This window comes from Exophiala mesophila, assembly GCF_000836275.1.
Source record: "Exophiala mesophila strain CBS 40295 unplaced genomic scaffold supercont1.5, whole genome shotgun sequence".
In the NCBI taxonomy this organism is placed as follows: domain Eukaryota; kingdom Fungi; phylum Ascomycota; class Eurotiomycetes; order Chaetothyriales; family Herpotrichiellaceae; genus Exophiala; species Exophiala mesophila.
In genome coordinates, this window is record NW_015622508.1 from 711,375 (window position 1) to 737,773 (window position 26,399).

At 49.9% G+C, this 26,399-nt stretch overlaps 4 protein-coding genes across 4 annotated transcripts; all 4 read left to right on the plus strand.

Annotated features, from left to right (window-relative positions):
* Positions 1 to 88: 88 nt before the first annotated feature.
* PV10_07048 (uncharacterized protein) lies at positions 89 to 1,223 on the plus strand. Its single transcript, XM_016371905.1, has one exon. The coding sequence runs from the start codon at positions 338 to 340 to the stop codon at positions 1,166 to 1,168; it is 831 nt and encodes a 276-aa protein (XP_016221237.1). The 5' UTR covers positions 89 to 337; the 3' UTR covers positions 1,169 to 1,223.
* Positions 1,224 to 1,520: 297 nt separating this feature from the next.
* Positions 1,521 to 3,779, plus strand: PV10_07049 (uncharacterized protein; the record flags this gene model as incomplete). Its single annotated transcript, XM_016371906.1, has 1 exon — positions 1,521 to 3,779. The coding sequence occupies one exon, from the start codon at positions 1,521 to 1,523 to the stop codon at positions 3,756 to 3,758; it is 2,238 nt and encodes a 745-aa protein (XP_016221238.1). The 3' UTR covers positions 3,759 to 3,779.
* A 1,324-nt stretch (positions 3,780 to 5,103) lies between these two features.
* PV10_07050 (uncharacterized protein) lies at positions 5,104 to 7,043 on the plus strand. Its single transcript, XM_016371907.1, has one exon. The coding sequence runs from the start codon at positions 5,492 to 5,494 to the stop codon at positions 6,497 to 6,499; it is 1,008 nt and encodes a 335-aa protein (XP_016221239.1). The 5' UTR covers positions 5,104 to 5,491; the 3' UTR covers positions 6,500 to 7,043.
* Positions 7,044 to 7,283: 240 nt separating this feature from the next.
* Positions 7,284 to 10,287, plus strand: PV10_07051 (uncharacterized protein). The gene has a single exon (XM_016371908.1). It carries the CDS (start codon positions 7,413 to 7,415, stop codon positions 10,011 to 10,013), a length of 2,601 nt encoding a protein of 866 aa, XP_016221240.1. The 5' UTR covers positions 7,284 to 7,412; the 3' UTR covers positions 10,014 to 10,287.
* The last annotated feature ends 16,112 nt before the right edge of the window (positions 10,288 to 26,399 follow it).

Genomic DNA, 26,399 nt, shown 5'->3' on the forward strand with positions numbered 1-26,399 from the left:
GGGGGGGGGGGGGGGGGGGTGGTTTTGTGTGAGATCATAAATGAAAGATAGACATACATACAAATATGATGGGGACGCTAGAGTCCTCACAACTCTTCCAATCCAGCCTCATAGTCCATCACTTCCATCATATCGTCCAAGACTATCCAGGCAGAAATCAATGGTATGCTTCAGGTCGCGTGACCTTCAAGAACCAAGCTCCCTATCTAGTGGAGAGACAAATCACAAGATGCGAATACGAGGAGTCGGGCATCACTGAATCATATCTTTTATCGCTCAAGGTATTAACCACAACTTGTCCCTATGGTCGTAAGGACCATCAATCCAGTGTGACCTCATGGCTACTTCCAACGCGCCCGCTGGGCAGTCAGAGACCAGACCAAAACTCTTCTATGTCTCGTTGAACGACGATGCTAAATCGACCATCATCTTCATGCATGGACTGATGAGCTGCCATCTTGAATACAGCTTGGTGGTCCCCTATCTCAAAGACTACCATCTTCTCCTAGTCGACCTCCCAGCCCACGCAGGGTCAATCGACATTAAACCATTCAGCCTACCACTGGCGGCGGACCTCGTCGCCGACCTCATTCGAGCACACGCCCATGGAGGACGTGCTCACGTAGTTGGCCTCTCAATGGGAGGATTTACAGCTCTTGAGCTCGGCAAGTCCCACCCAGAGGTCGTTCAGTCTCTCTGGGTTACAGGAGCAGCACCGTTCGAAGGCTGGTTTATATGGATGGCCCAACATTCTGGCTTTGTATACCACACCATCAACATACTGGTCAACTGGATACCAACCTGGGCCAACCTCAAGATCTCAACCTGGTCAGGTCTTCAAGTTTCTCCCGAACTGGTGGATGCTCAGAGGAACAACCTGGATAGGGACACGGTCAGGGATGTGTATACAAGTATCTTGAACATGACCTCGGAGGAAGTTGAAAAGATCTCAGTGAGAACCTTGACGGTCGCGGGAGGTCGTCAGGATCAATTGGACGCTACGACCAAGATGGGACAGGTTCTCAAGGTACAAAACCCTGCGAGCAAAGCCGTCGTTGTCAAGGATGCAATGCATGCGTGGGATCTACAGTTTCCAGAGCTTTTTGCAAAGGGCGTCAGGGCTTGGATAGAGGAGGCGCCATTGCCTGCTGAGTTTGTGGGCTTGTGAGATCTACAGCTTATATAGCTACCTAGACTTAATGTTTTATACGAGTATATGTCCATAGATTCAACTCAGCGATCAATCAATACCCAAACCTCCTAAACTCAGGGAGAGAAATTGAGACGTCTGACACAAACTTTCCAATCCCTAGTGCCCCAGAATTCTATTGATTTGACACAAGTGGAGTCCGTCAGACGGCTGCTGCCCAAATGATAAGATTAGATGCATTTCTTATCGATAGCGCAGGCGCAGACTCAACTCCAAGAAAAAAAGTTCGAGAGGAGACATCCATGTCTCTTGTTGTTTCCCAGCGATCCAGCACTATAACCCTCACATATACCCTTTTACCCCTCTCAACATGGTGAAACGAAAGCTGGGTGCCCTTGAAAAGGTAGAAGCCGATTTGCCCAACTTGCAGAACAAGATCAAACGAGATCCAAGGTCTTACCTCACCGACTTTCAACACCAGTACATCCAGTATGAAAACCAGCGCCAGATTTTCCTGCAAGCACCTACCTCATCCACCGAGTCCGGCCTGATCTCATTCCGAGACTTGATTGATTTTGTTGCACATGTGTCAGACTGCTACAAAGAAGAGACAAAAGACTTTCCCAAGCAATTGATCGAGATCCTGTCCCTTCATCATGCCAGCCTCGAACCAGAATTGCGCGAGAAGATCGTGGGCAGTCTCGTCCTGGTGAAGAACAAGGACATAATTGACTCCACCACTTTGCTTAATTGCTTCTTTCCAATCCTCACCACCACCCCAAGCAAATCACTTCGAGCCCTACTTTTCCAGAAAATTCTCAGCGATCTCCGGTCCTCCAATTCCAAGACAATAAACCACAAACTCAACCGCAGCGTACAGACAACTCTACACAACCTTGTCACAGAAGATCGATCGTCACCAAAGGCACTATGGGCCATCAAGATTACGCGCGAGATGTGGAAGAGACAGATTTGGACCGAGGCCAAAGCAGTGGAAATTATGAAGGAGGCGGCATTGGCAGACAACGAAAAGTGCGTCGTCGGTGGAGTCCGCTTTTTTCTCGGCGGTGACAAGGAGCGAGAGGAGCTCGAAGACGAGAGCTCTGATGAAGAGGCCATTGACATGGCCAAGCTGAAGCATCAAGTAGGTATCAACAAGAAGAGCCGCAAGTCAGAGAAAAAGCTGGAGAAGGCGGCGGCCACGGTGCGTCGCAAGGAGAAGAAAAAGGGTCAACCGCACCCACTCAACTTTTCAGCGCTACATCTACTTCACGATCCTCAAGGCTTTGCTGAGTCGATGTTTTCGAAACATCTGCAAAACACCAAATCTAAGCTGAACCTCGAACAGAAGCTGCTTGTGCTGCAACTTGTGTCTCGACTTATTGGTCTGCACAAGTTGACCGTCATCAGCTTCTACTCATACTTTCTCAAATACCTTACACCTCGACAACCTTCAGTCACCTCGTTCCTGGCCTCCCTTGCGCAATCAACACATAATTTGGTGCCCCCAGACATTCTGGAGCCTTTGGTACAAAAGATTGCCAATGAATTTGTCTCTGAGGCTGCCGCGGGAGAAGTCGCAGCGGCCGGTCTCAACGCCATCCGAGAGATTTGTGTCAGACAGCCACTGGCCATGAGTGACACGCTCCTACAGGATTTGGTCATGTACAGAAAAAGCAAAGACAAGGGAGTCATGATGGCGGCCAAAGGTCTTCTCGGCTTGTACAGACAAGTCGGAGCTGAGATGCTGAAAAAGCGAGATCGGGGCAAAGACGCTACGCTCGGTTTGCGGGCTGGAGAGCAGAAACAGGCACGCTTTGGAGAGGAAGCTCTGGGTGAGATCGAGGGATTGGAACTGCTGGAGAAGTACAAGGCTGAAGAGAGGCAACGCAAACGACTGGAGAAGGGGCTGGATCCTAACGGATCGGACAGCGGGGAGGAGGAAGAGGAAGAGGAAGACTGGGGGGCTTGGGATGTCGAGGCTGAAGATAGTGACGACTCTGGCGGATGGATCAACGTGGAGAGTGATCAAGAGATTGAAATCAGCGACAGCGAGGACGAGAAGCCGAGCAAAAAGGTCAAATTCGACGAGCAGGAGAAGAAAGAGGAAGACAAGCCGGCCGAAATGGCCAAATCCAATCTAGCATCCACACGCATTCTGACCCCAGCGGACCTGGCAAAACTACAGGAACTCCGGACGGCAGCATCGGTGTCTTCATTGATGAAGAACCACAAGTCGCACCATACATCCGCGGCCACAGCACAGACAAATTCACAACGACATATGGATGATCCCTTGACAGCGGAAGAAATCGAAGGGTTGGCATCCCTGTCGCGAGGAAAGACGACTCGTGCGCAACGACTGGCACTGTTGGAGGAACATAAAGCCGATCGAGAAGAGCACAAGTCCAAAGCAGCCAGGAAGAAGGAGAGAAAGGAAACAGAGGGCAAGAGTACCACAAATAAGGAAAAGGCCCGGAAGAAGAATTTCTTGATGACGTTGGGAAAGGCAAAATCCAAGGGAAAACGAAGTCTGGTTGAGCATCGCAAGATCTTGAAGGCACACACCGAACGAAGCAAGAAGGGCGGCAGACGTGGTAACTACTGATGAGGTGCATGGATAGACAAGGCATTATTATGATTGTTGTTATTGTGACGTGCAATTTTAACGCAATGTAGAAAGTATACCGTAATGAGATGTAATTTCCTCTTGCGTGGATGAGAGAGAGGGTTAAAAACATCTCCAAGTCGATGATGTGCACGGAGCAGGACAACGGAGGTCGAGCGGAAGGAGATGGTAGGCCCTTTGGGATCTAGACGGACGCATACACACATAATGTACATGCACAAAACAGTTGCAGTCATAATACCACGAGAACGCAAGATGAAAAGAATGTACGAGAGATGTTGGCCGACGGACTTGGACAGCAAATCTCCCAACATCAATGTTATCATGAGACAAAAGCCACAGAGACAAGGGTGAGAGAACAGTGAGAGAGGGAGTTGAGAAGTGGGAGGGTGGCACGCGCAACACGATCGATGATCGAGATTCTCGCGTCATGTTCGTGTCGGCCGTATACAGATAGTAATTAATTTAGGAAGGCGCGATTCTTCGTAGGGAAGTTGCGTGGATAGGTCCTTACGCAAATGCAATATGCAAGGCAGGAAAGGCGCCTCAGGCCAAGACTACTCGGTAGAGGCCATTGAAACGTATCCAGTAGGTACTTTAGGTGTAGCGATGGATTTTCCCAAGACAGACCAATGAGGGTTGGTCCATCGCACGTTGTCGCAATTGTACGATAATGCCGTAATCAATCCTGCGTGGTCTGCGTACAAAATTCCCAGCCACCCCAGATCCTCTGTTGGCGAGCGAATCCGCCAGGCGCCTCAGGTCCCCAAGGCCAGGGCAAAGCAGCCCCAAGTCCGAAGGCTAAGACCCAAAACAGTCAGAACTGGCGGCATTAGCGGCATTAGCGGCGGATGCGAACCACTATTAATATCCATGCACATGGGGCCAAACCCAGCTGAGTCTAGAGGATGGCTGGGCCGCCTTTTTGACAGAGGCTGTGGCTCCATCAGTCCAGGGGCGAACCAACCATGTTTCGCAGTATCCAGGGGCCACTCTAACACAAGCCATCTCCTCGCCTCAGGTCTCCATCAAGTCCCCATTTCTGTAGATTGCCATGGGTTCAGGATAAGATCAGAGAAGAATGAGGGATGAGGGTTCGGCTTTGTGGTTTCTGACCTGGTGTGTGACAGGGGAGAGAGGGGTTGCTGGAGGGAGAGCCTCACACAGACCCGTGCGTCTTGCTGCTCACGCACACGTTTTTGTCCTCACGGTCTGACAGTGTAGCGTAGTACCAATTCAGTCAATTCTCCAATCTTCAGCCTGCTTATTTTATTACTTCAGACCTTAGTACGTTCGCCTCGCCCAGACTTGAAGACACGAGACTTGGAACTTGCCCGCCTCGCTCGTCGCTCATCTGCTCCCAGACCCTTTTCTGCCCTCGTCCCATCTTTAACCTTTTTCAAAGCTTCATATCCTCACTCTCATCCACCTTTCTTTCTCTTTCTCTTCTCCATCTCCATCCTCCACCTGAGACATCATCACTTGGAACAATCACCTTGTCATCCTCGTTGGCTTTGGCTCTTGCTATTCACTTAGCAGGACATCCAGCCTTGTTTCACACCACCACCATAACCTCCTCTCCTTGATCAGACATTGACACCACCCCCATTGTCTGCTTCAGCTCAATTTAGCCTTCGATACCCTCTCACTCTTTTCATCGCACCGTCGACCTCGTCGCCTTCATCCAGACTCATTCATCCTTCCTCCCTACCATGGTCATTGTAACCGACTTCCAAACCCCTACACCAACCCCTGCCCCAGCCCCAGTCCCAACTCAAGATCACACCATGGATCACGAATCCCTCCCTCCCAACTCCTTCCTGACCGCACCCATTATTTCACAACCCACCAACACCACCTCTCCTCTGTCGAAGCGACGTCGATTCACTCCCAACAGCCTTGCACCTATCATCCCCATCACCGACAACTCCGACATTGAACACCACACTTTTGATTCTCCTCTCCTCCTGCAGCTATGTGGACAAGCTCCAGACCAGGCCGAGATCGAAGCCGGACTTCTCCAAGTCGGCATGCGCATCCGCAAGTCGGTCGCCGAAGGTTACAAACAACAGAAGAAATTCACACCCCGTCCCTTCTTCAACGTCAGTAGGCTGTCCCCCGAAACGCAAGCTGCTCTCATTAACGGCAACAAGAACTCTAGCGATGAGCTCATGCCGTACTCCGCCGCTCAAAACTTGAGCACTGCGACCTTCTGTGGTGTCAGCCTAGCCTTCATGTCCCATTACAGCGACGATAATACCTCTCAATACAACCAACAAACCCTTTGGAACAACTATTCCACCAGCCACAAGCGAAACTATGAGGCCGATTCCGACAGCGATGAGAGTCAGGACTGGCAGCCAATCACACCTACCTTGAACCCGGATGCCGTCATGCATATGCCTGTTGAGTACTTCAACATTGGCAATGATTCCATGAACGATGTTGACGCTATGGCTCAATTGGCCAACAGCTCACAGCAAGCCGCCCATGGACGCCGGTTGGCCGTCCCAAAGAGCCGCAACCGCAACTTCCAACCCATGGAGCATGCATCATCACCCTTCAATCCGTTCTCCAGCTTTGGGGTACAGACACCTGAGCCCTCATATGCCACCCCAACTGGCCATCGCCGCATGGTTAGCTGTGGCATGGAGGCAATGGATTTTGCTGATGCACCATTTTTGGCTCGACGAGAGGACGTCGAGATGGACTGCTCGTGATCAACCTACCACTCTTGTCCAGGCTGCTCTATTATTTTTTTCGCTTTGTTGTATTGATCATGATTTTTCACATGGGGGTTTTCGAAATCGAGGACATTGAGTCCACTGGCAAACAGGTCTGAGAAACGACCTAATCCGCCTTGAACCAGGGTAATCGGCGTGAAAACCGACCCCTCTGGAAGAGACGCTGGAAGAGATTCCAAGCGCTCGAAGCCACCTTGAACTGGCCCATGTATTATACGCGATGGTTGGACTGGGTTCTCCAACCGAGGGTAACTGGCTTTGTGTTGTACATATATGCGATGGAATTTGCTTGGAAATCGACCTCAGCGGATGCGCTGAATTGACAGGTCTACAGGATACAGGATCGCCGCAACGAATCGCGGAAGAGCTGGCATACTAAGAGTTTTGATGCGATATGGTGCTTGCATACCACTCTGCGAATTAATCGCCGCAGATGAATGGGGAAAAAGCATTATGATTTGAGACAGCACATGAGACAGAAACACAGTCAAAAAATGAAAATGGAAAAAAATGAAACAACTGCATCTTTCTTTCACCGCTATTCTTATTAATTACCTTGTTGCTGAATCAATTCTTCCGTCATATCGACAATTGACGAGTCAATGATTGCCTAAAAAAAATGGAGACCTGGAGCTGGCGGGGAGCGACAAAATGTGGTGCCATCGTGGTGCACGTGACATACTACTCTTTCCCAATTGGGGGTAAACAAAGACTTCTCACCACCAACTCGACTGCGCTCACATCTTTCTGCGCCGTGCTGCTCCTGGCACTCATCTTAACCTTGTTACAACCCCATCTCGTACCACCGAGCCTCGGACATGACGCCTTTGGTTCAATAACATCAACCATCCATTGACCTCTTACACAAGTGCGGCTGGTCCTTCATGTTATGGAAAACATCAATCCCCTGTCAGCACCCGCTGCCAATCCACTCAAATGTCCTCCAACATCCACTCCCCTTCACACTGTATCGCCTGATCGGATGAATCAACAACGAATCCCACCATCTACCTCTCCCCACGGCACCTTGACCGAGAATGAACGACCTCTGAGCCGCGACTCCAACATGTCAGATGTTCAGACCAAAGTCGCCTTTCTCAACAGTCTGACCAACTCTTCCTCTCCCCCCAAACTAGTCAGACAAGACAGGAAATCAGCCCTATCTCTCATTACATCTAGTCCTAATGCTGCCACCAATGCAACCTCACAATCAGACATGCCTGTCAATACCAATAGCGCCTTCCAGCGGGCAGTCATGGGATACGAAGAAGCACAAGCAAGCCTTGCCACTTTGAGCGCCGAGCTTGAACGGGCTAAGGAAGAGATCCTGTCGAGAAAGAAACGCGAAAGAATGGTATCGTCGAGGGTCGAAATTCTCATGGAAGAGTTGCAGAACGAAAAAGGCAAGCGTGTTCGAGATCAAGAGGCCTACACCAAAGAGGTCAAACGTTGTCGCAAAGAGACTTATCGCGCGGAACTTGGCCTGGTTGAGTCAAGAGAAGAGCTCAAAGATGTGAGGAACGAGCTGAAAAAGTGCCAGGCTGAGATTTTGCATGAAAAGTCAGAGAAAGAGAAGAGTCGGCAGGAGGCTTTCGAAAGAGCCTACGCCCTGGCCGGCGTCCTCGAAGAAGTGGAGCAAGTTAAGGATCGACTCAAAGTCGCTGAGAAAGAGAGAGATGCAGCCCTCGAAGAGGCGAAAGCTCGCACCGCGGAGAAAGCCACAATGGCGGACCAAGTCGAGGCTATCCAAGCAAGCCAAACGGCCACCCAGCAGAGATCTACAGAATGGATGGGCAACTTCGAAGGCCATACCATTCTCCGTCCAACGGTCCCTGCAGCACAAACAAAAGCTCATGTACCATTGCCATCGTCAAAGGCACTTCTCGATTCCTTTGATGCCATCAAATTCCACTTAGACCTCCACGACAAAAAGATGCAAGGCTTAGAAGTCACACAAGAGGAAGAAATTGCATACCTCAACATGGAGTTGCAATATGCCAGGCGGAAACACGAGGAGGATGAAGACTTGATTCACTTTATGCACATGCAGTGCCAGTTCAAGGCCTGCCCGTGTCGAATTGCCGAGGAAAACGGCGAAAAGTTTGTCCACGATCACGCATACGAAGCTGGACTTGAGCCACAGCATGTCACGAAGAAACGTAAAGTGTCTTGTGAGCCAGTCGACGGCCCCCCTTCGATGACGGTGCCGCAAGCAACATCCGCAAAGATACAAACTCATCTTTTTCCAACACAACATCCTACAGATATTGTCAAGGAAAGTACTAGTCCCTTGGACAACGACACCACACAGCAATCAGGGGACTCGGAGGAACCTGCACAGCTTGAAGAAGCCGCCGCTATCCCGCTCCCTGAGCCTCTGTCTGTGGAGGTCAGCCTACTGGATCACACCCCGGAGCCTACAGCCCAGCTGGAGGACATTACTCAGGTGCTAGTGGAACCTGGCACTACTACAAAGCAATTCTCCTTCTCGACCTCCACAATGAGCATTGCCAACATCAAACCTACAACAGTGAATGCAGAAAAGAGTTCAGGGTCTTGTGCGCCATCCTTTGACACTGATCTGTTCGACCTGTCGCCGCCAAAACAGAGCCTGCCCCGTCGCCCATCCACTGCCATGGGTATATTGACCATAGACTCTCCCATTCGATTGGTCCCTGACTCGGCACAATCTTACCACACCGTTTATCATGAGCACCCACGAACCATGACTTCTCCTCCTCTACATCCTACCACTCTATTCTCAGAGTCTACTGTCACAACAAAGATAGCCTTGAAAGATACGCCGCCACGATCTCACGCACACAAGAGGACGAAATCGCGTTCTAATGTTCGAAGCCACTCGCCGTTTTCCTCGTCCACAGATGCCTACGCCAATACCCCAGTAATTCAGCAACGGGAGACTCGAGGACCATCAGCATCACCTGCTACTACTACCATGTTTCCCATTACACCTCTCCTCAAGCATCCTCGATCAACTCATGGCGTATTAATTGGTCACCAAGACGCACCACAAACAGTTGGCACCACTACAACCACAACCCGTGTTCCCCTCCGTGGGATGGATGATACCGACGACGTATTCAGCCCCGTTCAGGACCAAGGACAACATGCTCATACCGAAATCATCAGAATGAGTTCGGATTCAATTGGCTATGACTCAAAAGATTCCACAAGCCATGCCACGTCCTTTGATTCAAGAACAAACTCAATCCTTGGAAATATCCCGGGCACACCAATCTCACGTGAGGCTGCTCTTGCCCAGATCCGAGCAAGACGTGATCGGGCGAGAAGCGTCAATCTGAAACGCACGGCAGCAATGGTCTCAACAAGCAGTAGTGGGGCTGGCAGAAGTCCCACCAAGCCACGGGCAGTCAATGGAGCGGCAGGACTACTCGTCCGAGACAAGGATGGTCCAAATTTCAGACGAGAGATCAGTCAAGCGAGCGCACCGGGTCGTCTTGCTTATTGAAAATCACATCATCCATCCTCCACCGGTCTTTGATTTGTATTGTTCATGTTGCGTTGAAACATTCGCATCATAGGCGTTGGAATGAAGGCATACAAGCGACACGCGGAGTTGGAATTCTTCGATGACGACATGGATGCTGGAAAGGCCATGGGCGTTGATCTTCTCACGTAGGACTTTGGTGTCGTATTGGTTGTTCTAGTCCATAATTCTACAAAGCTGTATACCCTAGTCTCAGTCTCGTTGTGGTCGCTGTCAAGGCGTGCTAATAGTTGCTCCGAACCCTACATAATATCAATTCATATGGGTTTCGTCTTTCCAAGTCCATCCGTGTAGGACTGGGTGATTTTTGCTGGTGTGACTTCGGGTATAGGTACGGGTGCACCACAATTCCTCTGTGGTCTTGCTTTTATAGTCACTCGAGACATTGTTCTTGCCTCTCTCCAGGGATTAGATGTCAACCGTGAGACTATAAGTGTATTGAACAAGAAATATGCCATACGCCGTTGTCATGTTGGATAACAGATCCTCCCAAAGGGGGTTCAGCCTCGTCTTGAGCCAAGAATTGCCAAGCATCGACCCACCCTAGACACCCCTAGGCTTCATCCCATCCATCACTCCACGCGGAATCCTCCAAATCCATTAACTGGGCGGGCGTATTCCAGACGTTCCTTGTAAATAGGCAAGCCTGCCATGTAGTTCAACGGTTCCTGGGCTTTGCCGGGAATGTTACCACCAAAATACCAACCACCGACCGCCTTAGGGAAGAGAGTTCCTTGGCCAATAGCCAGAACCTCTCCTCTCCATTTCTGTTCACCTTCCTCGGTAGCTTCGATGGTCGTCAAGCCAATGCGCCTCATATGACGGAGGACTTCCATGAGCCAGTCAACTTGAACCTCGACCAAAGTGGCGGCGTTGACGAAAGCTGCCGGCGATTGAGGCCCATAGATGTAGAACGCATTGGGGTAGCCTGCTGTGGCCATACCCAGGTTGGTCCATACGCCTTGAGCCCATCGATCCTTAATGCTGGTTGTCTTGTCTTTGCCGCGATGATCGATGTTGGTGATACAACCAGTGTTGGAATCGAATCCCGTGGCCAAGATCATCATGTCAAACTCATACTCAGTCCCATCTGCGAGTTTGAGGCCCTTCTCGGTAATCTCTGCGATTGGCGTTGTGCGCACATCGACCAAATCCACGTTGGACTGGTTGAAAACTTCATAGAATGAGCTTTCCAGACACGGTCGTCGTGTCCCAATAGGGTGCAGTTGTTTCTTTGGTGCCAAAAGCTCCGCCTTTCTCGGGTCCTTGACTCTCTCATGTACCTTGCGACGCCAAAACGCATATGCGTGCTCATTGGCCTCCTGATCGATTGCTATGTCTTTGTAGTTTCCAACCCAGAATTCAAACCCTCCCTTTTTCCACTGCTGTTCGTAGAACGCTTCGCGTTCTTCCGGAGTGGCGTCTTTCGTTAGTTGGTCTTTCCACGTGTAAAGAAAGCCTGACCATGTCGTCCGTGTTTTGGCAAATAGTTCGTGTAGCCCGTCCTTCATGTTGTTGTTTTCCTTATCGCCGTAATGCTCTTGATCCATGGGTAACGCAGTGTTTGGCGTGCGCTGGAAGACTATGAGTTTTTCCACCTCGGGGCCGATCTCCTGGATGGTCTGGACACCTGAGGCGCCTGTTCCTATGATGCCGACCCGCTTGCCTTTGACATCTAGGCCTGCTTCAGGCCAAAGAGAAGTGTGGGTCTTAAAGCCCTTGAACTTTTCGATGCCTTTGAAGTCCGGCATCCATGGTTGTGCGTTCAGACCAGTGCAGTAGATGAGAAACCGTGCTGTGGCTGTATTGGTGGTCTCATTATCGATCGTGCTGACCGTTGTGACCTTCCAAATCTTATTGGCTTCATCCCATTTTGCTCCCCGAACCTCGGTGTTGTACGATGTATCTTTGCTGATGTCCCAGACCTTGTCGACATGATTGAAATAGGCCTTGAGTTCCGATCGCCCTGGGTATCGCTCCGACCAGTTCCATTCATCCCATGCATCGTCTGCTGTAAACTGGTAGATAGGGACATTAGAATCCACTCGAGCACCTGGATAGCAGTTCCAGTGCCAGGCGCCTCCGAGACCGCTGCCACGTTCAAACAAATGACAACTAAATTTGAATCTTCTCAACATATGCATGGTGTAGATTCCACCGAATCCGCCTCCAACAACGATTGCATCGTAGTGGGGTGTTGCTGGTAGTGAGCCCATCTCGGCTCTTGCTTGGAAATATCTTTTCGAAGTACTAATTTCGTGTTCAGTGATGATGACACTAAAAACTATCCGTCACACACACACACTGACTGATTGGCAGATTTAGATGTCTAAACAATGCCTTTTTGAATATACCTTGAGCTTCTATCCTGACTGTGTAGAACGATGGAGGCTTGCCCGCTGCTCTCGGAAATCGGGATCCTCAGTCCGCCCCTGCACAGGACTCGGGCAGATGTACCCGCCCATTCCTATACTTGGGGAACTGCTCCTTTTCGGGGCGGAATTCACCCTCGCGGATGAGTAAAACACCACTGGTGCTTGGTCGAGATTTACTCGGTCCTCCAGCCTTCGTCCAGCCATCGGCAGAACGCATTTTGTTTTGGTACCGCGCCCCCGTAAAGAACCCCTCAATGGACACGCCACTGCACAAACATATCGCATCTCTGGAGTAGACGCCCTCTGGAATAGTGCTCTCAGTCAAGACAACTGTGCACTCTGTCCAGAAGAAATTTCCAATCCACCGTTTCTACGAGTCAGTCTCTCACCCTAGAGTCGACCGCAATGTCAAATCAGCACATCATAATCAAGGCTCCAGGAGACGCACAGATCGAACAAGTACCAGCGCCCGAGCTGAAAGATGATTATATACTAGTGGCAACACGAGCGGTGGCGCTCAACCCAAGCGACTGGAAACACATCGACTTCATGGCCAGTCCTGGTGCTCGCGTGGGTTGTGACTATGCAGGGGTGATCGAAGCCATAGGAAAAGGCGTGACCAAAACATTCAAAATCGGCGACCGTATCACTGGACCTTGCTACGGAGCCAACGCCATGAACCACGACACCGGCAGTTTTGGTCAGCACATTATCGTCAAAGGAGACGTGCAGATCCCAATCCCCCACAACCTTAGCTTCGAAGAAGCGGCCACCCTAGGCATTGGCCTCACCACGGCCGCTCAAGCTCTTTATCAGAATCTAGGACTTCCACTCCCGGATTCTGACACAAAGGCAGATTTCCCGATCTTGATCTATGGTGGAAGTACCGCGACCGGGGCGTTGGCTATTCAGCTAGCTAAATTATCAGGCGCGACCGTCATATCGACATGCTCGCCACGGAATTTGCAGTATGTCAAAGCCGCTGGCGCCGATATTGTCCTGGACTATAATTCGCCTACGGTGGGCGAAGACATTAAAAGTGCAGCCAACGGTAATCTTCGATACGCATTGGATTGCGTTTCGATTGAATCCACCTCCGTCATCTGCGCCAGTGCCATGAGCGCGGCTGGTGGCAAGCTGGCTTTGTTGCAGCCAGTTCCTGATGAACCACTCCATCGCATTAACCCTAATGTTACCACCAGGATGACTATTGCATATACCGTAATGGGAGAGACTATCAAGGCCGGCCCTCATGAGGTCCCTGGTCAAGAGCAAGACTTTGAGTTCGGCAAGAAATTCTGGGAATTGGCTAGACCACTGCTCGAGCAGGGTAAGCTGAAGGTTCATACTCCTAATGTGAATCCCACGGGGTCTGGGCTTCAGGGTGTGCTCAAAGGTCTCGAATGTATGAGAAAGGGAGAGGTCTCAGGAAGTAAATGGGTATATACTATATGATGAGGTTGTATGTCATAGCTAGCAATATAGAGATAACAGGTATATAGCCGTAGCTTCTACTACTGCAATAAAGCTGATCAAAGCCAACGACGACATTGATGTCGATTTTGATGTGCGTTGGCAACGACAGGGATCGTCGAGCACATTTCACCAGTTGATAGGTGTCCAGGGGACACGGACTTGCTATTCGTCTGTCGGAACTTGAATTCTAGACTTTTGCTATTCCGCCAGTGTTCCCGAAAGTGGAAGTACTCTGACTGGCTCCAGTGCCAGTTTAAGGGGATTGGTATCGCCTGCTACGAGAGCCCTTAGCCCCTCAGCCCCGCCTACGGACATTTCTACCTTTCCTCCCTTGACTATCTGTTCGATCTAGGTTCCCAGATCGGGTCCATCCATTTGGCAGACAGCATGAGTTCCTCCCCTCATGCTTTCCATCCCTTGGCGGCCAAAATCTCCTTTGTCCAGGCTGCCGCCCTTTTGTAATACTTGGTGGAAGATTCCAGATTTGGTAGGGTGTAGAATCCATGTGGCAATCCGGGATATGTGACCACTTCGACAGGGACTCTGCACTAAAATCAGAATACCATGCAAATAGAGTGTCAGGCAATTAATGTAGTCATGCATCGACTTACCCATCCTTCTTGAGCTTGTCCGCATAGGCGAAGCACTCGTCTCGAATGATATCCATTCCTGTTATTTGGATGACTGCATCCTTGATTCAGAGTCCACCCGATACAAGACTTTTGGATGTAGAGGTTTGCACTTACGAGTTGGTGGGAGGCCAGCAGTAGACTCGACGAGAAGCGGATTTGCATACACATCGGGCTCTGTGTTTGGATAGTACGCTTCCCAGCATCGTAACATGTGTTCGGCGGTCAAGATGGAGGCTTTCTTGTTCTGCTCCCAGCTTGTATATTCGTAGTCATCCTTGGGAAAGAAGTTTGGGTGACACAAGACTGGCCCGTTCAGCAGCTGACCGACAATGCCACCCTCCTTGTTGTCTTGTGCCATGATCGTAAGCACCGCAGCCATGCCACCGCCAGCAGAGCTACCGCATGTAATTATCAGAGAATGGTCGATGCCCAGAGATGCAGCATTGCTTTTGCACTAAGGTTTAACATGAGCTACCTGGCTGGAACAGTTCAGAATTGACATACCCATTTGAAGACGTCATAGAAGTCTGTTATTCCATGTGGGTATTTGTATTGAGGAGCCCTGTGGATATTCGATGGTCACAGTTGAGATTCCGCTTTAGTCGGACAATGAGACAGAGTGATAAAATAGGAGCACTTACAGTCTGTAGTCAACATCGACGACAACGGCACCGGTTTCGTGGGCGATCCAGCGACAAACTCCCTCTTCAACATCGTGGTTACCTAGAGTCCATCCTCCTCCATGGGCCACGAGAACAAGAGGAGCTTGGATCTTGCCCATCTGCTTTAACTTGGCGCTGTTTCGATAGATCCTGATTCCAACCTCTGCTCCGTCCCGCACTGATACCTTCTGGTGAGACACTTCAAGGTCGGTCGGGGTCCCATCTGGCAACGGATGGGGCTGCGCCGCCCAGATAGGATGCTGTTGTTCTAGAGGCAAAGAAAAGAATGCGGTGAAGTTTGCATCGACCGCTTCTTTGATGGGCAGCCATTCCGGCGAGGGATCAGCCAGCGACGCGTATTTTAGATTGCTCATTATTCTTGCTTTGAGATTGAACCTTGTGAGCTTTTGTTGACTGGTACATACTCACTATCCAAAGCCTTTAAGCTTAGGAGCGTGGCCCATCTTGTTTGCCCATGGGGTTGATAGTTCTTGGTTTGGAGGAAAAAGCCATCCCTCGAGTTGAGCGTCAGCGGAAAGGGTTCGGATGTTGCCTACCGACCCCGGCCACTCCCATTCCCCTAGACTCTAGCACCGAGGGTTGTTATTCCCACGTCCGAGGGCCCTCTAAACTGGGGAGGTCTTGTTAGCAGAAAGACCCATCCTGTTCAAGATATGCTGCCCCGTGTCGGACGGGAAATCATTGACCGAAACCGGAGAGGCAGACCATAGAACGATGATAGCGCAGACTTTTCGCATTGACCGAAATAGCAAGACTCTCTGAAGATTCCGTCAGCTCTACAGTCCAAATTTCGTGACGAAATCACATCTGCTACCTGGCACTCAGCCCTGGTTCATTGAGACGTCGTGTCCAAGCGTTTGAACCACAGAAAGGATGGGAGATTTCAAGTATAGCTGGCTCTCAAAGGTCGACCCAGCATGGGCGCCGATAGAACAGGACTGCAAGGACCGGTTCAGTGTATTTTGGGGTCTGCCACCAGATTCTCTGCAGGAAATATGGAAATCCAATCCTCTCGTGATGCCAGAGGGAACTCCCATGGACTTGGACATAACCTATCAGAAAATCCCCATGAGAGATGGCTATCAAGCAGAAATCAAGATTTACAAGGACTTGGAACTTTTGAAGTCCATGGGTGAACGGGGTCAAAAGGCTCCTCTAATGTTAACCGCCCACGGAGGAGGTTGGATGGTGGGCGACCATACCGTCGAGGAAGGAGTCAATCGTTACACTGCAAAAGAAACTGGAGTGGTCGTTGTAAGCATCGATTATCGATTGTAAGTCCACCTTTTCTATTTGTTCAGTCATCACAGAGTTTCTGACTTAGGCCTTTAGAGCTCCCAAGTATCGTTATCCTCAACAGCTTCATGATTACTATGACGCTTTCAAATGGGTAAGGCCGAGGCTATAGTCACTATGTGACTGTGTCTTTCCATCGATCTATACTCGGATTCCGACTTATAGTACTGATGCATTGTTTCTAGTGCACGGAAAACTCATCTAGCCTGGGAATCGACCCCTCCATGATCATAACCTGTGGTAGCTCAGCAGGGGGCAATTTGGCGTCTGTCCTGCCCATCATGGCGCGAGATATAGGAGATCCTGGCATTATTGGACAACTTCTCAACAGTCCTGTCCTTTGCCATCCAAAATTCTTCCCCAAGGACAAAGGCTACGAATATAACAGCTTCGTGCAAAATGCCAATAGTGCGGTTCTTGGTAAGGAAAGTATGATGGGCTGTTGGTCTCAATACTTTCCAGATCCTCAGCCTGATGTCTACGCGAGCCCATTGCTGGTGGAATCGGTCAAGAACCTGCCAGCTACTCGTGAGTCTATAGACTGTCCAATCCTTCAAGCCACTTTCCATGGTGGCACATGTCTTCAGATGATATTGGAATCACCGATACTCTTTTGCGCTGAATGCTAACTCCAGACGATGTCAATAGTAATCCAGATCAGTGGTCAGGACCCTCTGAGGGATGAGCAGTTTGCCTACGCGGACAAGCTGAGAGAAGGCGGGTATGTTATTGAGATATCCTGCCCACCTATCTATACTCTCCTTCTCTCACATTTTTGCTCTTTCTGATCGGTGATACATCTTCATGCTAATTTCTTGAGCAGAATTCCTGTTGACGTCGAGCTCTTCCCGGGACTGCCCCACGGATTCTACAGTTTCCCACAACTGGAAGCCACGACCAAGTATTTCAAGCAGTCAGCAGCATGGGTGAAAAAAGTCCTGGCAATCAAAGGCTGGAACCCGTAAGACAGTTGATTCATCCCAGTCCCAAGGGAAGGGCCATGTAGACAGAGAAGTAGGAGATACTTAGTCATGCCAAACATCAAGTTTCAAGGAAAGAGAGACTGGTGAAGTCGGTTCTAGATTGAAAATAGTGTATTAAGAAATATGAAATTGCTCGCGAGTTCAAAAGGAGCTATTTAGAATTTACACTGTACGTGTATATGTCTAGCTATTCCATCAATCACGAGCTCTTAGGACTACTTGAGTTTGCTAGACCTCTTAGTATCTGACGTCAAGGGTCACATCTTGCTTGAGCTTCCACCATCACTCCAAGTCAAAACCTACGTAGCCTCCTTCTCTTACCTCCTTACATGTCTCTCTGTACTTGGGCATTCCCATCATATAGTTGTAGCACTCTCTGGCCTTCCCAGGAATGTTGGCACCAAACCACCAACTCTTTGCGAATTTGAAAAGGCCCATTTCGCCTGCCGCAAGGATTTGCTCCCTCCATTCCTTTTCTGCCGTAGCAGTGGCCTCGATGGTCCTGACACCATCACGACGCAAGTCACGAAGCAGATCGGTCAAAAAGTCGCCTTGAAACTCGATGCAGTTAGGTCCAATCGAGAATGGGCCAGGTGACTGAGGGCCATAAACCCAGAAGAAGTTTGGAAATCCGTGACTGCACATGCCTAGATATGTCAGGCAGCCTTTCTTCCACTTGTCTGCCAGTGTGAACGAAGGGTCCGTCCCTCGTATATCCACATGAGTAAGTCCACCCGTAATGGTGTCAAAGCCTGTCGCGAAGATAATAACATCCAATTCGATTTCCTCCCCGTCCTGTAATCTGATCCCTTTTTCGGTGATGGCCTCAATCGGCTTTTCATTAACGTCGACGATGTCAACCGTGTCGAGGTTCATCACATCGTAGTATGTTCGATAGAGCGAGATCCGTTTCGTACCGAAGGGATTGGGGGCATTCTCGGGACATAACTTGTCCCTTTTCCATGGGTCTTTGATCATGGCACCGGTCTTTTTTCGCCAGAATGCGTACGCTGCCTCAGCCGCTTCAGGAGTAAAAGACGTATCTTTGTAGTTACCTACCCAGTAGGCAAAACCTCCACGTTTCCATAACTCTTCATAAAACTTCTCTCGCTCTTCGGCCGTGTCCTCCATGGCGCTCTTATCATGCCACGAGAACAGGAATCCAGCCCAAGTGGCTTTTGCCAGCTCCATTGTCTTTGGCATATCTTTCTTGACCTTGATGTTGTCTTCTGGGCTGAGTTTGGCCTGGTCCATTGGCAGAGCCGTATTTGGCGTCCTCTGGAATACAGTCAGGCGTGAAGCCACAGGCCCCACCTCTTGAATGACCTGGACTCCTGTTGCACCAGTGCCAATGACGGCACAACGTTTACCCTTGAGATTGACCCCCTCGCGAGGCCATCTGGAACTATGGTAAATCTCTCCCTTGAATGACTCCACGCCGGCATAAGGCGGTTTGTATGGCACAGCGGACAGGCCAGCACAAAACAGAACGATTGGAGCTTTGGCCAGAGTAGTGGTGTTTTCCTCCTCGTTGGATATCTCACAATGCCACATTTTCTGCGCTTGGTCCCAGTGAGAACTCACAACACGAGAATTGAAGCTGGAATTGGCGTGCAAATTCCATAGTTTGGCGACGTGTTGGAAATAAGCCTCCAGTTCCTCTCTTTTGGGATAGGCCTCGGACCATGTCCATTGATCCCATGTCTCATCAGATGAGAATTGGTATGTTGGCACAATGGAGTCGACGCGGGCGCCGGGATAGCAATTCCAGAACCATGTTCCACCGAACGTCTTGCCGTTGTCATACAGATGCACATTGAACCCAAAGCTGCGCAGCTTCTTCAAGAGATACATCCCCCCAAACCCACCGCCAACTATGATCACATCCCATTGCTTCTCTGCTCCCATGGAACCCATCTTGTGCTGGAATGATGTCCCGTCTAGCTTAAGCTTAAAGGTGATGGAATTGGATAATAGTGCACAAGGGGGAAATAAATGATACTAGCCTCGCAATGCCAGCTGGGGCCATCGCGACTTGGTAGAGGCGTTCTTGTTAAGGCCATTGTCATGACCAAACGAAGATCGGATCTCATTAGGCGCGAACGGCAATGGCTCGCCCGCACCTTTCTCAGCCTTTGTTTGAGATTTCAAAGCACCTGAGAGCCCACGCGGCCGTATACGAACATCGGGCGGAAGCAACCGATGTGGGGAAATGTGTCACTTCTGCTAAGCGGAATTCCCGTAATATCAAATGGACTCTTGGAAGTGGGTGAAGATGGACTTTGACACACTCTTTAGAATACACTAATGTAAAGCGCTGCCTCGAGAATACAGCGTAATATCGGAATATTACCCTCATCATTGAGATAGCCTACAGCCCGCTAGCTCGAGATATCGTGAAAAGAAATTGAGTAGGAGCGTACTGCGGATAGTTCTACAGCCTCGGTTTAATTTGCTCCCCTTCTAAAACTCCTTGGCCTATACATCGCTCTAGTTCACGAGTATGGATCATATGTGTACCTAGGTCATCCAGACTCGTTGCTCCCAAAAGCCGCATCGATGTGTGTATTTCATCAGAAAGGACTGGGAATACGTCAGTGTTAGACTTACAGGATGTAAGGGGCACAAGAATAAAGAGGACTCACTTTCAATCGCCTTGTGGACTCCATCCGTGCCATATGCCCCCATAGCGTACATGAAGGGTCTTCCAATGCCCACTGCCCTCGCGCCTAGACAAAGCGCTTGTACCACATGTGCACCACGTCGGACTCCACCGTCTAGGAGAATTTCACATTTTTCCAGTATCTCAGGGTGGAAGAGACGAATCTCCATCAACGCAGCGAGCCCGGATGGTGCGGCGTCCAATTGGCGACCACCGTGATTGCTCAGATACACCGCATCAACTCCATAACTGCAGGCAATTTTGGCATCTTCAGCTGTGAGAATTCCTTTGACGCAGAGTGGTCCTGCATTTTGCCAGGCATCTTTGATCCAGGAGAGGTCACTCCAGTTCAATGTCGAAGAGTGAGGTGCTCGTAGCACAGCATCGGGGTCAGGGTTAGCCAATGCGGCTTTCCAGGGTGAAATGTATTGTTGACCAGAGGCTAAAGTCTCCCGAATCTTGCGTCTGTCATCGTCTTCTCGTATTCCAACTGCATTCGCGTCCACAGTGACGACCAGCGCCTTGTAGCCTAGTTTGCGTGCTCGTTCAATGTTCCCGATTGTTTCGACTTTGGACCTTTTGACGTAAAGCTGAAAGAACAGACAGCCTCCCGACTCTTCTGCTTTCAGACACTGAGCTAGGTCATGGTGGGAGATGGACGTTGAGTTACTCGGACAATATGGGATGTTAGCTCGTGCTGCACCGCGTGCTAGGCATAATTCTCCATCGCGGTGGCCCAGTCTTCCTAGAGCACACGGAGCGATAAAAAATGGAAGACTGCTCTGGAATCCAAGTATTGACCGATTTGTTCTGACTGTTTTCACATTTCTCATTACTCGAGGTCTGAAACGCAGACGGTTCCAATCCTCCATGTTGTTGTCAAAACTTCTGCCGTCCTGCGCAACGGATGAATAGTAGAGCCAGGCATGCGCTGAAAGGGCCTTCTTGGCGACCAACTCGAAATCACGCAAGTTCAGACAGGCCTCGATCTGCGTATGCTGTAAGGTCGCCTCATCGGTTGTATAATGCTGCTCCATGTGACGTGGCTGGGCAGGTGTTGCTGAGGACTCGATGTTCCCAATGCATTTGTCTGTTTGCTTTAGCACGGTGGGAACTTCCAAAGTCAGGCTTTGTACGCATCATACCTGATGATATCTCACGTTCGAGAGTTCCGGGTGGGTGAATTACGTCGTAATCGTCGGTGGCATCCTGGCACGATCAGTCTAGTCCACGGAAAGTCCACGGCATGTCCACGGAATGTTGTAAGGCAAGAGGCCTCCCAGGCATACCTTGCCTGCGTAGCGTAAAATTGACGCTGCACCACCTGGGTGTTGATCTAGGAAGTCCGACAAATCATAGACTGAACCGTGGATGACTACCCAGCAGGAATTTGAAGTGTTGTGTTTTTGCACATCTTCGATGCTTACCAATTTCTCTCCTTGCTTCATGTCTGCCCGCTGAACTAGCTATCCGCAACAAATTGCTGCACACTCTGTGCATGTATGAAATGAACTACTGAACTCACACGCCGATATAACACTATGTGAGTTGCCCTGATCTAACCTCATTAAGTCGTTGAACAGATCAACCCGATGACTTGATCTGCTGCCTCGGTGAATTCCGCCGCTGAATTCCCATGACTATGCGATTCCGCCATGTCTGGATCGACAAAAGGGGTGCATTTACTATGGATTCTGAACCTTATATCTAGGTGTACCCACGTAGTTTCGCGGGTAGGAGCTAACGGCGTTTGAGGTAATCGGTTCTGTTTTTTTAATCGTTTTGTGACCCAGAGAAATATAGCACCCCGAACTTCTATGATCAGTTTATCGATCCCAATTGTGGCTTACAGCGCGCTCCAGGCATTGTCCACAGGAAGTATGACACCATTAACATTCTTGGAACCATCCCCCGAAAGCCACAAGATGGCTCTTGCAACATCCTCGGGCGTGATTCCTCCACCTCCGCTTTTATCATGAGCGAGCTGGTGATATGGCCTTAAAACACTAGAATCAGCATTGAAAAATTCGCAGCTTGCCTCAGAATGTAAAATCGACGAAAGAAGGGTTTGTTCTTACGCAAAGCGGCTGTAGGACTCTTGGTCGAAATTTTCTTGTCGTATCGACTGTTGTATATTCGTAGCGACGCCTGCAAGAAACGTATCAGCAGGGGGGAGCTTGACGAGGACTAGCAATGTGTATACCTCCAGGGTTGACACAATTCACACGTATGCCACGGTCATGGTAGACCCAAGCGGCGTTACGAGTCATTCCAATCTGAACAAAGCCTGGCGTTAGCACATTGCCTTCTTCAATCTCGCAAGCGTTGGTTAAGCACTGGCAACCTCACCAAAGCATGTTTACTGGCGGTATAGGCAAGTCCAGCTGCCCCTCCGCTGGTACCGGCTTTTGAAGCCACATTCACAATGCAGCCAGATTTTGCGGCCAGCATACCTCCCTCGTTCAACACTGCCCGCATCAACCTGAACGGCACAGTGGCATTGACGCTGATCAGTCTGTCCCAGGTGTCGTCTTTGGTGTTGTGGGGGGCTTCGAAGGAGTCCATCACCCCAGCCACATTGGCCAGGATATCAATACTCTTCCTACCCGTCTTGGACAGGCAGAGAGCGACGGCATCATCGCAGGCTTTGGGGCTTGTCAGGTCAACCCGGTGGAAGTGAAATTCTTGGTGTACATCATGTGAAAGAGGAGATGGGTCGGGAAAGGCTGAAATATCGAGTCCGAAGACTGTTGCACCGGCTTCGAGGTAGAGCCTGGCGGTTGCCAGCCCAATGCCAGAGGCACAGCCGGTGACGACGACGAGCATTTCAGATAGATTCCCAGCCATTGTTGAGTTAAAATCGCAGGCCTGACAATGGCGCAAATAATCAGGTGTTGTGTGACAACTCTTCGCTAGAACCCATTTTGTGTTGCCCCGTACAGAGTGCTGGGCAGGCCCCTTTGCCATTGTTTCCGCATGGCGTGATGATAGCGAGTCCCACTACTTAGTGGCACCAGCCATTGCCTACCCGATGACAATTAGATCGGCAGGTGAAATTCTGCTTAGAGGACTGATATGTCGATCTAGCCTCCTGTGCCTATGCGAATCCTACGAAAGGTATCCCACTTGCTGTTGCTGCGTGGTGCTTATTCCGCCGTGAGCTCCATACAATCTGGGGCAAAAGGGCATCGACCAATGACTGATCTGGCTTTTCCGAAACGGAAGCCTATTTCGGCATCGAAGAACTCCTGTCCGGTATTGAGGCGTTCATCCTTTGCGGAAATACACCATCGGATATCGGGACGCTCGAGGGTTTGCACAAATTGATTTCGTCATGCACAACTTCATTGTAGGCTTGCGTCTCACTGTTTTGGCCCTCCCTTCTGTCCCTGACCTGCTCTGGCGAAGCTTTACATCGTGATCTTATAACCCTGATCAGGTCATTTTGCAAACGACGAGAGACAAGGAGCTTGGATGTTCACGTAGAAATCTGGTCCTCAGCAATGGATTTGTCTTCATTGAATGTTTGGTCGGCAGGAGCCCTTCTGGGATTGGCCAGCCATGTGGGCTTCAAGAACAATGAGCCCACGGTCCCACAGTTCCTCACCTACGCTACAGCCATGCAGGGGTTGCCCGTCATTCTCTGGGCTAGTCAACGAAACTTCAATGTGCTTGGATTATGTTATATGATTATGAAGTTCAATATTTGCTTCTTCACGGTTCTCGGGGCCAGCATCAGCATCTACCGACTCTTCCTCCACCCTTTACGCAACTATCCAGGGCCAGTCCTTGGCAAGCTGAGCAAGTTTCATTGGGCTTATATTTGTGCTACGGGAAACAGTCACAGATATCTTGAAGCGCAGCACAAAAAGCATGGAGATATCGTCCGCTACGGTCCCAACGAGCTTTCGTTCATCGGGGCAGAGGACGTCAGTTACATCCATGGTGCTCGGTCTCTGAAATTACGCCGGGGACCGTGGTACGACGGTAATCCCGGGAGAGCAGGAGCCCATACATTAGTGATGGCGAGCACACGTAATGTGGACGCCCACAAATTCCGTCGCCGAATCTGGGATAAAGCATTTACGGCGGCCGCTCTAGAGTCATACGAACCTAGGCTGATCCAACTCACCGACAAGCTCATTAGTGAGTGTGAAGCTAGAGCGGGAGGAGAATTCGACATTAGCGCCGAAGTCGACAATTTCACATTTGACGCCATGGGAGACCTTGGCTTTAGTGCAGATTTTGGCCTGATCAGTCGCACAAATAAGGAGTCACTCGAGTGGACACATCTTCTACACAGCTACATGCGCATGGCAGCGACCGTGCGTCCGGTGCCATGGTTCAAGGAACTATATAAATGGTTGCCGATCGATCGAAAACGGAAAGCAAACGCATTTGAATTTGTTCGTTTCACTAAGCAGCGATTCGAAGAGCGTTACTCGCGAGGCCAAGGACCTAACGAAGACATCTTTGACTATTTGATGCAGGAAGATTCCCATACTGGAAAGGCCTTGACCATGTCTCAAGTAGCAGAGGAGTCGATCGTGGTGGTGATTGCTGGGAGCGATACCAGTAGCGTTGCCATGACGTTCGTCTTATATTACCTTCTTTTGAATCCCGACAAATACAAGAGGCTCCAAGCTGAGATAGACTCGGTCTGGGATGGGATTAGTGACCTCACTGGTCAGCAAGTTGTGCCAGCACGTGCGCCCTATCTCAATGCCGTCATAAACGAGGCTATGCGTCTCGCTCATCCGGATCCGAATGGAAATCAGCGTTCAACTCCCCAAGAGGGCGCAGTGATTAATGGCAAGTACATTCCAGGCTACACCCAGATCAGTGTGCATAAATGGACTTTGCTACGCGATGAGAAGAATTTTTCAAGGTCACTGGAATTCATTCCTGAAAGATGGATAGAACTGGAGCGAGAAGGATTGGGCATACAGAACCATAACACCAAGGCATGGATTCCTTTTGGAGCTGGTATATACAGTTGCGCTGGGAAGCCATTGGCTATGCTAGAGATGCGTCTGTTTCTCGTGCGCTTTCTGAGAAGACTGGAGCTCGTTCCTAAACCTGGTTTTGACTTGGACCGCTTTCCTCTCGATGTCACGTCCACCCTCACCCTGATGAAAGTGCCTCTACCCGTGGTGTTAAAGAGGCGGAGTTTGGACAATCAGTGAAATATGCAGTACATACAGTCAACAGCAATTCACACCTGAAATAATCCTTCACTCTAAATCATAGACGGTTAAAATGCTGGCTTTCTGAATTCAATTTACCCTGACTTTCGTTGGTACTTGGGATTATGGATATAATCCCCGACATGGTCACTCCTTTGTGATACTAAAGAAACCGACGTAGACTAATAAGTGGCCATGTGGATGTGAAGTTGGAATGTGAGATCAAAGTCAAGAGGAGGATCAGGTCAATATTTTAATGGCATTATATACTGTCTGTTTGAGCACGTAGGCCATATCTATGGAGTCATGCCACCATCAACGGTATATAGTGCTCCGGTAACATAAGATGCATCGTCGCTGAGCAAGAATGCAATCAATCGTCCCACTTCCTCCGGTTTTCCCAACCTGTCGATCGGCGCCAGGGCTTTGTCGCTACCTGCCATTTCAGCATCACGAGCAATTCCCAGCATCTTGGTATCAATGCTTCCTCTGTGACCAGATCGTTAGCTCAATGAATTCATGTAGTGGCCAGGGTATTCTCTTACGGGCAAACCGCATTCACTCGGACATTGCGATGGCCATTCTCTTGTGCTGCAATCCTGGTCAAGCCAACTACAGCGTGCTTGCTGGTGCCATATGCGCAGAGGTTGGGGATACCAATCTTGCCAGCCACGCTGGCGATATTGACAATGGAGCCACCATCTTCAATATTCTGCAACTGTGCCCTTTGACAAGCCATTACACCTCGGACATTGATCAACATCACAAAGTCAAAGTCCTTATCAGAGACTTCGGCAGAGCTTTTTAGGCCGATTTCTTTTCCAACCGTTCCAGCAAGATTGACCGCTCCTGAAAGCTTGCCAAAATGCTTCACGGTAGCCGCAGTCCAATCATCAATCTGCTTCGAGTCTGTGACATCCACTATTGTCGTTGTCACATCGGTTTTGTATTTGTCACGGAGCTCCTTGGCGACCTGATCCAGCCCAGCCTTGTCAACGTCCGCGAGCGAGAGACTTGCCCCTCGTGAACCCAAGACTAAAGCAGTCGCTGATCC

What these genes read in the sequence shown, in the direction of transcription:
- PV10_07050 (XM_016371907.1), top strand. Translation starts at nt 5,492, where the DNA reads ATGGTCATTGTAACCGACTTCCAAACCCCTACACCAACCCCTGCCCCA.
- PV10_07051 (XM_016371908.1), top strand. Translation starts at nt 7,413, where the DNA reads ATGGAAAACATCAATCCCCTGTCAGCACCCGCTGCCAATCCACTCAAA.
- PV10_07048 (XM_016371905.1), top strand. Translation starts at nt 338, where the DNA reads ATGGCTACTTCCAACGCGCCCGCTGGGCAGTCAGAGACCAGACCAAAA.